This window comes from Tachysurus vachellii, chromosome 20 (assembly GCF_030014155.1).
Source record: "Tachysurus vachellii isolate PV-2020 chromosome 20, HZAU_Pvac_v1, whole genome shotgun sequence".
Lineage (NCBI taxonomy): Eukaryota > Metazoa > Chordata > Actinopteri > Siluriformes > Bagridae > Tachysurus > Tachysurus vachellii.
Genome location: NC_083479.1, coordinates 7,661,674 through 7,677,548, shown reverse-complemented (window position 1 = coordinate 7,677,548; position 15,875 = coordinate 7,661,674). Strand labels below are relative to the sequence as shown.

The following is a 15,875-nucleotide window of genomic DNA, read 5'->3' as shown; positions in this document are numbered from 1 at the left end:
TTCCAGTGTAACAACAAAATCCAAACTTCCGGTGAGTGTAGTAGGCGGAGACGAGGTCCCTTTCTGAATGTAGGCTGAAGTGCAAACAACCTCTGGATACCTGTTTAAGTGCACTACATAGGGCACGACATAACAGCTTCTAGGGGTCATCGTATAGTTCACTACATGTCCAGTAGGAGGTATTTGGGATTCAACCGTTGTGTCCTGCTGAAAAAAGAGCAAGTGTGCTTCAAGTCCTGAATTTTTTTATTCTTCCTTAAAGAATTGTGTTAAATTCTACATTTTTTGTTGTTCCCTATTAAATTCTATAACACAATTCCCAATTTTATCTAAAGGTTTAAAATTGATTCAGTTTCAGACATAAATTCTTTTATTTATTTATTTTTTTTTATAGTCTGTGATAAGATTCATAGAACCAAAATTAATCAGGATTTAAATCAGGGTTAAACATTTTAACATTTCCATTAAAATAAATAAATAAATAAATAAATAAATGTTTTTGTGTCACCTTTCCAAGCTTTATTTCAAATCTAGCCACTAAAGGAGCAAACACACTTGTCTTACTGTCCTTGTGTACGTAATTATTTACGTAGATAATTTTGTTCTAAATCGAACCCTTACATTCAAAGAGAAACTTTTATTGAGTCTTTTATATTTTTAAATAAAAGCTGCACTTTTTGTTCACTACCTACTCTGTCACTGTGCCCTGGGAATATAAAATTTATTGTAATATTCAAGGCTCAGTATGGAACACTGTAGCAGACCTGAGAAATGATCATTTCCCATTAGTGTTGCTACAAAACCCTCAAGGATCCCTGCATTACTGCATTATGCAAAGCTCACCATCTGCCAGCAGCCCCAAATTATAACAATGAAAATAAAATAAAAAAGTTTGAGAGTTATAGAGGTTTAAGACTTAGGGTCAAATGACCTAAACTGTGGTTTGTGAGCTGTAAGTCATGATCAGGTAGATATCAACAATGGTCGTCTATTTTGATAACACATTGCTGGTTGTCAACTACAAAAAAAAGTTTGAAGGTGAGAAAAAATGGTCATGGTTTCATGTGTGACAAAACAAGAGAATTGTTTTTGTGTAGTGTATAGAAAGCATAATGCAATGACTTAAGAGTTCAGGCTATAGCCATTTAGCAAGCAGAAGTTTAGATACTGTAAATGAGATGCCTACTGTATGAGAAATTATTGAAAGTGCTGATGAAGTTTATTTATTGATTAATACACTTATAGGTGATAAGTGTTGTATTGTTTATGTCAGAGCACCTATTGACAGTACAGCCATCACTAGCTAACGGGGTATATTTATAAAGTCTGCCTGTATTAGTCTGATAAGTCTACCTTCATAGTCTAGTAAGTCACAGAAGCCCCAAACCAAGAAATGAAGAAAAGTGAAAATTCACCATATAGCTAATAACGTTGCACATATGAAGACACAAGGCAAATGCATGTTTAATAAAATATTGTGTATATTTATTTACTGGTTTTAAAGATAACATATGAATCATCACTCAGACCACCACACAATCACACATTATTGCATGGGCTGTTGGAGAAACAAACACAAAACCACACAATATGCAAACCAAACCAAACCAAACCAAACCAAACACACATTTAAAAATAAAAAGAAAACTGAACACCAAACTCACAATTGTATGTGCTCAAACTCACAATTGTATGTGCCAAAACATTACTTTAAATTAACAATTGATTTGGTAGGCAGTTTGTATGTAACCCTGTAGCCCCAGATATCTGTTGAAATCCAAAGTCTGCATTCTCAATCCATTGTTATTAGCCTGAAAAAGTACATGGGCTTTAAGACTCAAACTATAAAATTCAACACAAAATCTGACAGCTTTACAGTTATATATAAGCAGAACTGACATGCATACAATAATGCTGATGAGAACACAGTTCAACTTTGTATAGCATATCAAGCACCAAACATGCACAACACTTTTCATACAACCCACTATTGGGTCAAGTAAAATATGTCTCTTACAAAGAGAAGCATTTTTTTCTCTAAACAAAATACTTTTTACATTTAAAATGACACATTCAAACAGCTATGTTTAAAAAAAATAAAGTTCAGTGTCAATTTGCTGTCAGTAGGCTGCATTAAGTGATCTAATTGTGAAGAGTTTTTGGTACAACCACCAGATGGCGCCCTCACCTCAAGAGTTTATCTTGGGCAAAATGTATGAAATTCTAAAATAATATTATACAGTAAGTTTCTAAATAAATAAACACTACATATTAAGTTCACAATTTAAAAAAATGATGACATATTTAAAGGCTAAAAAAAGATCTCAAGGAAATGAAAATGTGCATAAATGTCCTTTCATTCATCCAACTACACTTAAAAAAAAATAAACACTAAATTATGTTACCTTATGGCAAGACTTTGGTTAGGCCCTTTTAAGGTGCATAAAATCCCTATTAAACAGCCTCAAGTAATTAAACATACAGGAATATTTGATTATCGGATAACCAATGATATCCTAACCTACCTAGGAAGAGCATAAAGGGGACTTTTAGACTCACAAAAAAGCAGTGCATTGATTCAAAAGCTTAGCTTGAAATGAAACCAGGCAACGATCACAAGAACTAAAATCTAATGTCTTAACAAGATTAGCAAGGAGCTTTGACTATAACTGTGATACTTGAATAAGTCCTTCTCTACATCATCATCATTTACAATTAACAGCAGACCCTAAATTTTGAGCAAAGATTCCCAGGTATCTACAAGAGCCTAATAAATCAAATTGTAGCAGATTCAGTGGCATTGTCAAACATCTTGTGGAAGCCTAAGGTTTAAATATCCAATCTTTATATTGTTTTGCACTGGTACACAACAGAGAAAAGTGTTTTATAAACCACAATCCCACTGCAGCAATCAGAGAGAAATCACCCCCTTCATAACTAAGCAACCATTACCACAGTTACACCAGAGCCCAACCCACCAGACTCTTTCAAACACAGTTATAGAGACATCTGCTGCTATAAAAAAAAAGGTACTAAAACAACAAAACAAAAAAGAGCAATAAATAGAAATGTTAAAACATTTCATAACAAAAGTAATAAAAACGTTATTCAAGTTAATGTTGATGAGGCCATGGTCAGTCTGACCTCAGTCTGCATAGTAAACACAGGTCCAGCTTAAAGAAGGTCCAAAATTTCACGTGTTAAATCTCTTTCAAAATTGTTCTTGCCGTTTCTGAACAGGAGACAATAAACTTCTCAACCCTTTTAATAAAAAGATTCACAGGGAGTGAAAAGCAAATGACTCGAGTATAACCTTTTTTCTGCTCTCCACAAACCTGGAGACTGTTCTTTAATCCACCAGGAACAACTCACACTTCACTCCACTGAGGCATTGTTGGTTTTGACCCCTGCACGACCAATCTGAAGCCATGGGAGTTTGCCGCAGTTCTTAAAGAGCTGCTCAATGGCAATGTGGCGGACATGGAGCTGGGATGTCAATGAGTCCTTCTCCTGCACAGCTACTGAAAGATTTTCAAACACCTCTGAGAGAGAGAGAGAGAGAGAGAGAGAGAGAGAGAGAGAGAGATATGGTGGTCTGAATACAAATCTGATTGTTTGATTCTAGATGTTGCTTAACATATCACTGAAATTATTATGCCCATACAAATTTTATCAAGTTCGACCAAAAATCAGCACTGCATGATCTAGTTCTGTGAAAGGCTGTGCAAACTAATCTAGAATGTTTCAAAATAATCAGACACCTTGTGGAGTACAAGGACTAAGAACAGGTTTGAGATACCCTGACAAAATAGCTTTAAATGTGCGGGGGGGAAAATACAGGGAGAAGGTTACATTTATTGTCAGCAAGATTCAGTAAGTTTAAGTTACATTGTTAATACAATCACAGTATTGTGACAATATTTGAGAGTTCTTGAAACATTTCTTACTTTTTTTTATTAATGTCCACACATCACAACAATTAATTAATTATTGTTATTCTTATTGTTTGCCCTTATGGTGGACGCAAATCGTTAAAAACGACACTGAGGAATTATATGCTCTATATTTCTAAAATAGTTTATATTTAGCTGTGTAATGTATCAGCTTAAGCTTAAGGTTACATATGCAGAAAAGTAAAGCAAGCAGAAAGATTTAACAGTTACTGTTATATGTATTATATAACAGGTTTTTTTTGGTTATTTAAAAAAAACAAAAAGAAAAACCTACAAAGGTTTTGAATGTTTTACTACTAAACCTTACCTTGAATCTGAAGCAGCAGCTGGGACTTCAGCTGATGAAGCTCTTCCACAGTCATTTTCACCACTGCAATATAAAGCCATTACAAGAGCATTGTATTAACTTTTTTAGTCAGAAAAGCACAGTGACTCTTTGACCATGAGATGTTCTTTTCACCCATCATGGATTTTAGGAACTTGCTGGTGACACGTAATTTAATCACTTTTATAGCAGCAAAGCCATTTTTCAGGTATGACAGACAAAAGAATACAGGCACACACATGAGAAAACCCTGGACAGTCATGTATTAAGAGGTGAGTGACACGGACACAAAAACATGGCTAAGGGTGAAAGCATGTGTTTTACATGAAAGAAAGATAAACTTCTGATAAGGAACACAACCACTTTACTTACATTTCTCTTGGCTGAATAAATGTCTCTCCCGCTGATCTGCTCCTCCTCCCTGCAATGTGTGCTTTTGACCATTGCCCCAGAGCTGCCCAGAGTCCTGCACGAGTTCCAGATCCTCTGATTTACCTGAACACGTACCCTCCACCCAGCGAGGGGCATATCGAGGGACCTGGGCACATGACTGGGGCATCAAGTTCCTGTCACCCTGCTGTGTGTGAAACAGGAGCTGGTGCTTGGAGCCAGAGTCTCTGTTCTGGGCATACTGCACAATGCGTCTGAGCTGCTGGCTGAGTGCCCGCTTGACACCCTCATAGGTACTGCGTGAGGCCTTGGCATGTGAGACCTTCTGGTTGGCAATGAGATGGTACTTCTCAAAGCAGTCCCTGTGCCCACGCAAAGATGTGGAGTGCAGCAGAGAGGCAGTGGGCACACCTGTGATGTACAAAGACATCCTGCTTAAATATATTTATCATCTACAAAGCTCTTATATTTCAACAATTTATCATCATTATTTTTTAATCAAACTGTACAAACTGTGAGTTTATTTGGCCTATGTCCTGTTTTCCAGAGTAAAAATAGATTTGTAGTGTAAATTTTAGGCAAATTTATATTCTGATGGCCAAGCAAAGCAGCTTATCTGGTCAAGGATAAGCCAGTCAGGCTGGCCATCCATTCAGCTGCACACAACTAAACACAAACACACACGATACAGAAAGTGTATGTTAAATACTGGACAAAGGGTCAGACTCATCACACTACAGCAAACTCATGACTCTGTTCCAATTCACACAAAGAATTCCCAGCTAAAGGAACAGATTTTATATAAATATAAATAAAATAGCTTAAAAAATAGCCTGATAGCAATTTTATCCCTATAAAATAGCAACGGTATAATGCACATAGTATATTTAGCTAGACACAAAACAATCCTAGTTTCTTGATCTGGCAGTCCAAATTTCTTGTTCAAGTCAAGTCAAGAAGCTTTTATTGTCAATTCAACCATATATAGCTGTTATATAACCATATATAGAAATGAGACAACGTTTTGCCAGGACCATGCTGTGCATATGTTAACAAAAGCCTGCTTAGTGTAAGCATGTACTATACAGTGCATATTCAAGTCTTTAGAGAAAGGAGATTTGCACAAGGCTGATTAAAGGGAAGGGGTGATCTCCTTCAGTTTCTATGTCTACAGTCACTTTAAAATATAAAATGTGTGTTTTCCTCTCTATATTGAAAAATTGCAAGCTGTTTTCCTTGTTTTTCTATGTCTACAGTCACAATTGAAAAGAAAAAAAAATGGGAAAACCCACAAATCATTGCATCACCTTTCTAATGAACTTATTTGCTATGCTTCAAAACAATGTCAGACTTAAAAAACAGGAAGTGAATGGGTGCAGTGGATCTGAACAGAAAGAGCTGAAGCACCAACCACATACATAATAAACACAGCAGTATAAGTTCAGAAGTGTGGGCAAGAGGCTTAATATACAGCCTGCCTAATAATCAAATTATTATTTCAGATTTTTTTTCAGAATTACATTATGGGGGAAGAAGAATTTCCCCACATAAAATATTGGCTTCTTATAACCAAATAGGAACTTTGAGTAGTCTTAGGGTTTCATCTCCTGTATAGTGGCAATGAGTAAATTGACCGCTTGGCTTAATATGTAATTAAAACAACTTATTTGGCAGAAATAAGTATACAGACAGAATAGAAAAGCAAACTGAATAAAAGATTTTGAAAGGTTAATAATTAGTACATGATGAACATTCATGAACTAGTCTGAACATGCATTCTGTGCTTCCATGAGCCTAAGTCAAATCAGCATTCATATTCTGTGCATGTACCTGCATGCCGTATAGACCACAATGAGCAAGAAACAGCAGTGTAAGAAAAGAATAGTGAGAGACCTGAGCTTTATTAAAAACTGTATGTAAACATACAAAGAGGTTTAAGCTATTAAAATGTCTTAATGCTAACTTGTGTTTCATTGGTGTGGTATTTAATAGTCAACCAATCACTAGAGCTTCTAGTTCTAGTCTTAGTAATAGTACAGAAAGTAGGAACTGGGGAAAAAAACGTTCACGAAAGAAATGTTTATGAAAGCTTTATATTCAGTAGAAAAATTCGTGGATTGCAGTGTACCAAGGCAAGGTCAATACAAAGAGAATAAATCTTAAGTGTTTAAGTGTCTTATCTTAAGTGTTGCCTGTTTAGTAGGGGGAAACTAGAGTAGAAAAAGCAGTACTAAGCATGAGACAGATGAGGAATTCACATTAGAAAGATGAATATACATATCCTGCATGTTCTCCTGCAAGCTTCTAAGTAATGTACCATGACTATTCACACTCTCATTAAATTCTACCTTATTGTTGTATTGTGTTTTTATAAAAAAAAGTTCACACAGTCAGGTTAATCAGTGGTGACATTGACATTGGAAATCAGGAGTAGAGAACAGGAACATAACGTGTATTTGACGTCACAGCAATAAGAACCTCATCTGCACTTTTTACATCTGGTGGATCAGCCAGTGTTTTCAGTTCAGCTTAGCAGACAAAATAGGACACTGGATCCTTGACCCATTTTGTGGAACCTGGAAGATGCTGTATGTGTCCTTGGATTTGTGTGCTTGTGTGTGCAAAATGGGGACAGGTCCTTGTTCATGGTCAAAAACAGCAGCTCATTGCCAAATATAAAGTGCAGTCAACAGTTGCAGAAACAGGAAGCATGCAGACAAACACACATCGATCAATCAGTGTGACAGCACTGTTAACAGTCTAGAGCACACACATATCCTGAAATTTCACTCACCTATAATCAGTATTGGAATAATGCAAACTAGAGTATAAAGTGTATAAAATATACAACATTCATGTTAAAGGTCTACAGATAATATGCAACACACTGATTCTGTATCACGCTAATAAAAGGTTTGTGGGACACACAGACAAAGAAAATGTTGTTCCATATAGTAGCCAGCCGGGAAAGCGAAGGCCATAGAGCACTCCATAACTCAGTCTACACTTCTACAGAGGGCTCGCTAGTGCTCTCTGTGCTCCCTTTTGGTGAATCCCAAAACAGAAGCAGACTCCATAGTGATCCTCAGTATTACACCCAGCATAAAATTACACAAAAACATTATCCATTTTGTACTAGTCAAACAATATAACTATTGCACTGTTGAGTCCAATTCATCAGAAGGTGGTTTTATCTTCTATACCCAGTTATGACGGGGATTCATCATAACTACCTTTTTCCTAAGGACGCTGCTGTAAAAAGCGGCATGGGTATTATGGATGGACGTAGTAGAGCAACGTTGACAGGGTTGCTCTGACAGCAACAGGTGTTGTTTAAGGCTTGATTAGTGTGTTAAAATCTAAAACTGCTTATTGCTTCAGTTGGGAATGCTAAAATGTAACTTAATTTGTGGCTTAACCTTTCTGCAGACCTGGAGTCTATTTGACTCTTCTGGAAAGTTTAATGTATCATAACTTGGGTTTCCTTCCACATATTTGCCTGAAATTGTTCCAAATTCTGAACTTTGCAAGTAAAATTAATTTTGTCTATTTTTGTTGAACTATGTGTTCATAAAATAAATACTTTCCTCTTCAAGTCATCCCGGGTCAATTTGACTCGGCCACATTTAGTGGGGCAATAGGTCAAACTTTTGCCCTTTTCAGCGCAATGAGCATACATACAGACACAAAAATGCACACATAAAATGTACATATATAAAACACTCACACCACACACACACAAATTGGGCATTGCATTTCATTAGGCCTCCAGGAAAAAAAAAGCTACACATTTGTAAATATTTCACACTTTTGATATGCCTTTGCCTAGCAGAGGGCAAAATATGATCTGCCGAAATTATGCTACACACACGTACACACACACAGTCAAACACTGTTCAAAGCATTGGGCTTTGCATTTCAGTTGACCTCCAGACAAAACAAAAGCTCCAGATTTGTAAACAGTTCACACACACACACACACACACACACACACACACACACACACACACACACACACACGCGCGCACGCACACAAGCACGCACACAAGCACGCACACACACATGCAAATTGGGCATTGCATTTCATTAGGCCTCCAGAAAAAAAGCTACACATTTGTAAATATTTCTCACTTTTGATATACCTTTGCCTAGCAGAGGGCAAAATACGATCTACCGAAATGATGCTACACACACACACACACAAGCATTGGGCATTGCAATTCATTAGGCCTCCAGGAAAAAAAAGCTACACATTTGTAAATATTTCACACTTTTGATATGCCTTTGCCTAGCAGAGGGCAAAATATGATTTACCGAAATTATGCGACACACACACGTACACACACACATTCAAACACTGTTCAAAGCATTGCATTTCAGTTGACCTCCAGACAAAACAAAAGCTCCAGATTTGTACAGTTCACACACACACACACAAGCATTGGGCATTGCAATTCATTAGGCCTCCAGAAAAAGCAAAAGGTACTCATTTGTAAATTTTTCACACTTGTTATTTGCATTTGTCCAGCTGGGGGCAAAATCTGATCTACCAACAAGCTTTACACACACACACACAGACACACACATACCCACACACACACACGCACACACAAGCATTGGGCATTGCAATTCATTGGGCCTCCAAAAAATTCGTAAATCATTTGCAAATATTTCACACTTGTTATATGCATTTGTCAAGCTGGGGACAATATCTTCTCTTCTCTTCTTCTTCTACCAACAAGCTTTACACACACACACACACACACACACACACACACACACACACACACGTTGTTTTCATAGTCAAATCATATTTGTTTCCTCTCTCTTATTTATGAATTTAGTTGCATCAGTCAGCTTTGACCTGGGGATGTTGAGGTGTAAAGGAAGATTTATTCACAAGAAATTATGCCATGTTTTTGAGTGGGGTGTGTGTGTGTAGCCCGTTTTTGGATGATCAGATGGCATCTGGTAGGCAAAATAGACATAACAAGTGTAAAATGTTCATTCATTCATTCATCTTCTACCGCTTATCCGAACTACCTCGGGTCATGGGGAGCCTGTGCCTATCTCAGGCGTCATCGGGCATCAAGGCAGGATACACCCTGGACGGAGTGCCAACCCATCGCAGGGCACACACACACTCATTCACTCATGCAATCACACACTAGGGACAATTTTTCCAGAGATGCCAATCAACCTACCATGCATGTCTTTGGACCGGGGGAGGAAACCGGAGTACCCAGAGGAAACCCCCGAGGCACGGGGAGAACATGCAAACTCCACACACACAAGGTGGAGGCGGGAATCGAACCCCGACCCTGGAGGTGTGAGGCGAACGTGCTAACCACTAAGCCACCATGCCCCCCAGTGTAAAATGTTATGCGAGATATTTCCAGAAACTTTATTTATTTTTCATTTTTTTATTATTTTTTTTAAAAGGTTGTAATGATGCGAGTATAAATTTAGGATAATTAAAATAAACTGGAAATAAAACTTTGTTTGCTCCGATTAATTACGACAGTTAAAGTCACCATTCAATGTAACCATGGCAAATCATCTGGCATCAGACATGGAAAATGTGCTGATAGAACTTTCAACCGATCGAACCCTGAGGACGCCATTTGACAGCAAGACGCTGGATGAGTTCTTTTCTGTCGCGCTGGATCACGGGTCGTCAGCAGTCTAATATTGGGAGTCGCGGTCTGAAAACTTTGGGAACCCCTGAGATAAGACCACAGACTCTGTACTACATATAACAATTATTTCTTTAACACTAAATATAAAATTTAAATAACATATAATAATAAATAAGAAAGTGCAAAACAACTTTCAAAATTTTGCGGACACGCATTTTATCAACTGGTTATAAAATAATATATAATTAATTTTTTATAAGCAGTCAAAACAGACAAAATCAACTTGACTCTGCGCTCCTAATTTGCATAGGAATGCAGACGAGGTCTGCAGAAGGGTTAAAGAAAAGTGCTACCTCACCATCTAGAAAAGGACTAGAAAAGCTAGCAGTGGAGCTAATAGAGCTCAGATAATGACTAATGTCTAACACTGATAACTAGTTGTTGTAATAACAGTAATCATCCTCTTTTAATAATGTGACCTTTCACAGTATTGTAGCTGTGTGACTTGGCCTCCCATTCCTCTATTAAGGAAAGGAAAGGACAGGTATGCTGATGTCATCCTTTATTAGCGCGGACAGAGTGTGATTCAAATGAATGACTAGTGACACCACAACAAAAATTTGCGGGACAAGTTAATTGCAACACCTATTAACATTTCAAAATATTACAACACAAAATTTGTTTTCTAATATTAATTTGCAAAATAAACATGAATGAAACAAACAGGTAGATTGAGTGTTTCTCTTGTAACTCCATTTGTACATCAAGAGAGCTCATGTCCTGACGGTTAAGCTGACACAATATCTTCAGGACAGAGGCTGCCATTTTTCCATCTTAGTGACTGTTTATAGCTGTTAAATTTCACAAGTGAAATGTACCTTGCTTTGAGGACATTCCACAACATTAAATGTAACTATAAATATATTACAATAATTGTGCCACTCATTAGCAATTTTGAAAAAATAAATGATTTTTAGTTGAAATGAAAAAAATAAATAAATAAAACACTTAAGAAGGTGTGATTGAAAATAATTTACTTCATAAGACTATGTACCACCAAAATCAACATTTATTATTATCCTATAAATGCACATGCCAAATCATTTTAGTCATATTAACTACAAGGCAAATCAATCGACCACTGTATGTGAAATGCTGAAAGTTTCATGCCACAAACATTAGTATGCGTCTGTGTCCATGTGTGTGAGAGGGACATTTTATTATAACAATTATTTTATTATTATAATTAAAATTATTCCAGGTCTCTGGAAAGTTCTGTTATGCAGACATTCTCTCTGGTTGACATTGAGTGTGATTTTCTTCTAGACAAGCACACATTCTAGAGATCTCATGCAGTGAGCTTAAAGACTGCTGCTGAGACATCTCTCTCAAATTGTTGCCCGTTGAGCTAACAATTAAGGTACAGTGTCAGGTGGTGCAGTAAGACCACACTTTGCTCAGTTATCACAGCTACGAGAGGAAGTAGTTGAAGTGCAGGACACCACAGCAGAGCAGCAAATGATAATGGACACTGTTATTTTAACTACTAACAACAAGGGGCAATGCACACGTCTATCCAAGCAGAAATTTAAGACATAATCAGAACATACCTTTAACCATACCTTTAATCATAGGCCATAAAATCACATATCAGAATACAATACTCAAAGGTAAGACTGCTGATAGCTATAGACAAGAAATGACACTTTGGGGGAAGGGGGGGTCATCACCAAAATAAACACATTCACAACAGATTTCTAATTGCCAAAGTACTTCTGTGGGTGTATTTTAGACACACGTTACAGCAATGTATTTTACTCTATAACACACAACACCATTCCCAATAGTTGAATGATAATGGTTTTACAAAATGCTACAAATTATTTATAAACAACTAAAAATAATAAAACATAGATGATGTACTAGATACTAGGGGTTCAAATGTATTTCTATTTAGAGGTCAGTTGAATAGTCTTGTAAACATCTGTCCAGTCCACTATTTTAAAACAAATCTGTATTTCCCAGACATATTTTTGTGTTCGTTTTAGCTGGGAATGTGGCTCTGTCTATCATGTACAGACACTGTCATGACTCATTTTAAGTAAAGCAGGGCACATAACTACAAATGTCAGTCAATATACTGACTTGTATTGTAAATGCTGCGCAAGAAGTTGCTTTTGTTGCCGAGCAACAGTAAAATACTGTTCATGATGTAAAGGTTTTGTAACTAGGATTTAAAATTTAAAGGAATTGTGCTATAGGATGGCCCATATATATCAAATTACCACTCTTGGAAGTCAAGTCCTCCATCATATGCTGACATAAAGCACTTTACATGGCATGACAAAGTGCTTTATATTATTTTAAATATTTCTATCTCAGAGTTTGTAATATTTAATTTACTATTGTAACTATTGCAATATTTGGTATGCGTATGTGTGACATAAGTGTCTAAAAGTAAATAAATATTTCTTGAACTGTCTAGTGGGAAGTGAGTTACTAAGTCTTTTAACATTCCTTTAAACTTTCAAACATCAGGGTGCGCGCCTCATTTCAATGATCACATCAAGTTTTGAACACTACATAAGGAAACACAGGACGCTGGTGTGATGCGGCTCAACAGAAAGAGATGTTACTTTAATCAAGCCAAAGTGTAATATTTGTTTAGAACCTGGTAAATTATTAGTTTTTTGTAAATCTTTGTTTATACATATTATTACTATTTTTTATAACCTTTGTTTCCTATATTTATGCTTCTTCTCTATTATTACTAGGCACAAACACACCAAGACAAATTCCTGTACATGTAGATCCTACAGTATCTGCAATAAACCTGATTCTATTTATGATAAATCAATTTGGCAAAACAGTCACATGGAAAAAGCAGATAAAGATTTCAATATCAAATATCACCAACTCCAAGACTTACCCTCAATGCTCAGCTCGAAGCAGACGTGACAGAAGGACAGCGTTCCAGTGTCTGTGTCCAGCTTACAGATGGTACAGATGTTGTCATCATTCAAGTCTATATTCACAAATTGCTCCTCTTCCACCATTGCACCTTTACAAATGTAATGTAAATAAATAAATTAAACTCTCCAGGTCCAAATTTGTCTTAGATATATTCTTTGCGTCTCAGAAAAAGGTTATACGTTCCCTTCCAGAAGTACTGAAAAAGCAAGGCCAATTCTTTTCTGTTTTTGCTATACTCCAAGATTAAAAGATGAGTGATGATAAATGAGCTCGTATGCTTTGGATCATAAGCAGCTTCTTTCATTCTGCACAATTTACCTTTCCATTCACTTTGGTAGAGGGTAATCTTGGTACAAGAACTTTTTTGGCTCATCTCTGTATTTCTTTGTGAATTCCAATTTAGCCTTTTGATTTCTAATGCTGATGGGCATCTTGTGGTATAGCTATAGTTGTTGAGGTCACTGACAGTTTTGTGATTTTTTTTTCACAGCTCTCACAATGGTTCTGTCATCAGCTGCAGTTATTTCTTTGGCTGACCTGTTTATTGTCTGGCTGTTTGGCTATGATGAGCTTCAAAATGCTTCTTCCATAGACATCCCATCTGGTCTTCATAATAGTTTATTCTTTTTAACAACAAATGCAGGTTTAACTAATGGCTCAACAATAAGCAAACATTCAGCGCCATTAACTGTTTAAACAATCAATTTATAACAGAGCAAACCTGGGTGCTGGTCAGTCACATGTACCAAAATGTTTGATCATTTGAAAAATGTGTTATTTCATACAAAAGTTGTCATTTTCCAAGTTGTTGACACATCTAGATCATATATCTGGAAAGGAATGCTAAAAAAGCTAAAAAAAAATAAAAAATTGCCTTGCACTTTCACTACTTTCTGTACCTGGTATTAATACCTTACCTACAATGCCTTTTTTTTAAGCTTACTTGAAAAGTAAGATGTTTTCAAGTAAGATCTTATTTGGAAAAAGTAAGATCAACAAACCAAAAAAATAAAAATCCCCATTACAAATTTTGTATAACAAAATACAAAGGATGAAATAATGGATAAAATAATAAAAACCTAAAATACTAACAACCCAGAAAAACAAACCAACGCATTAAAAAAGACTAAAACTCTATGACGTGAAATCTGTATGCACTTCCTGCCATTTTAATTTATATCCTCATCTAAATTTTTCGAATACAAGCAAAAAGTTGATTTGTTAGCTAGAAATCTTGTCCATGTAATGAGGTCTTTAAAGTCAAATGTGTGAGAACAAACCTTAAATATTATTTTGAAAAAATACAAAAATAAAAGTATTTTAGACACTATTTGTTTATTCCTGTTTAGTAAAAAAAAAAAATAGTATTGGTGTAAAAAAATAAAAGTTTATTTCTTTGCTTGCATTTAGATGATGAGACTCTATTCAGATTATTATTTTGGACAAAGAAGCCCCTTATTTACATTTAGCAGTGACTGACAGCACCACCTCATAACCACAAACATCAAACCGTTAGCTGATTTAGCATTATGTGTTTCGTTATCATTTATTGGTTGACATTATTACCGTTCTTCAAAGGTTAAATTATTAACTCTAAGCTAATCTAAATCTATTTAGCTAACGGAATCAAGCGTTTTGCTGATTTGAGAATGTCGATCTAGAAGCATCGGTTGTCGACCAAAACACAAACAGGTCATTAAATACTGCTAAAACAACATGTTAACAAAGAACAACTAGCTAGATGGCTAAACTAACTTGTTAGCTTGTTTGCTAGCACCGTTTCACCGCTAAAAAACAGACACTTGTTCGTGACCGTTATTTAGCTCCTGTTCACCTTTACTGAACGTCTAAAATAAGACATTTTCAAGCAATAAAATTATATCTTTCAAAAACAGGGAGGAAAAACAAATATTACCTTATTTGACGATGTCAGTAAAGTCCTCGAGACGAACTATAAGACGTAAACGTCTGTTCTCCTCAAAGCCCACGCTCTCTCGGTAGAGTCCCAGTGATGTTATTGAAGAGTGGCGGAAAGAGCAGGGTTGCCAGATTGGCGTCAAAAACTTCGAAAACTCATTCACTAAATTTTAGAATCAGAATCAGAATCGAAAGAAGCTTTATTGCGTACAAGGAATTTGTTTTAGTGTCCTACGCTTTCGTTACACAGAGACGGCATCAACGCACAGACGATAAAAATAACATATGTAAATACAAATAGACAAAAATAAATAAATAAATAGATTCATTCTCTACCGCTTATCCAAACTACCTCGGGTCACGGGGAGCCTGTGCCTCAGGCGTCATCGGGCATCAAGGCAGGATACACCCTGGACAGAGTGCCAACCCATCGCAGGGCACACACACACACACACACACACACTCATTCATTCACTCACGCAATCACACACTACGGACAATTTTCCAGAGATGCCAATCAACCTCCACACACACACAAGGTGGAGGCGGGAATCGAACCCCCAACCCTGGAGGTGTGAGGCGAACGTGCTAACCACTAAGCCACCGTTCCCCTCTAAATAAATATTTTGAAAAATAATTAGATTTTATGTACAGTTGTGCTATAGATGATAGAACAGA

General features: G+C 36.4%; 1 protein-coding gene across 1 annotated transcript; it reads right to left on the bottom strand.

Annotated features, from left to right (window-relative positions):
* Positions 1 to 1,463: 1,463 nt before the first annotated feature.
* Positions 1,464 to 15,331, bottom strand: c20h21orf91 (chromosome 20 C21orf91 homolog). Its single transcript, XM_060896330.1, has 5 exons — positions 15,196 to 15,331; positions 13,237 to 13,368; positions 4,651 to 5,079; positions 4,261 to 4,323; positions 1,464 to 3,542 (listed from the first exon to the last, which is right to left on the bottom strand). The coding sequence occupies exons 2-5, from the start codon at positions 13,361 to 13,363 to the stop codon at positions 3,376 to 3,378; spliced, it is 786 nt and encodes a 261-aa protein (XP_060752313.1). The 5' UTR covers positions 13,364 to 13,368; positions 15,196 to 15,331; the 3' UTR covers positions 1,464 to 3,375.
* Positions 15,332 to 15,875: the final 544 nt, after the last annotated feature.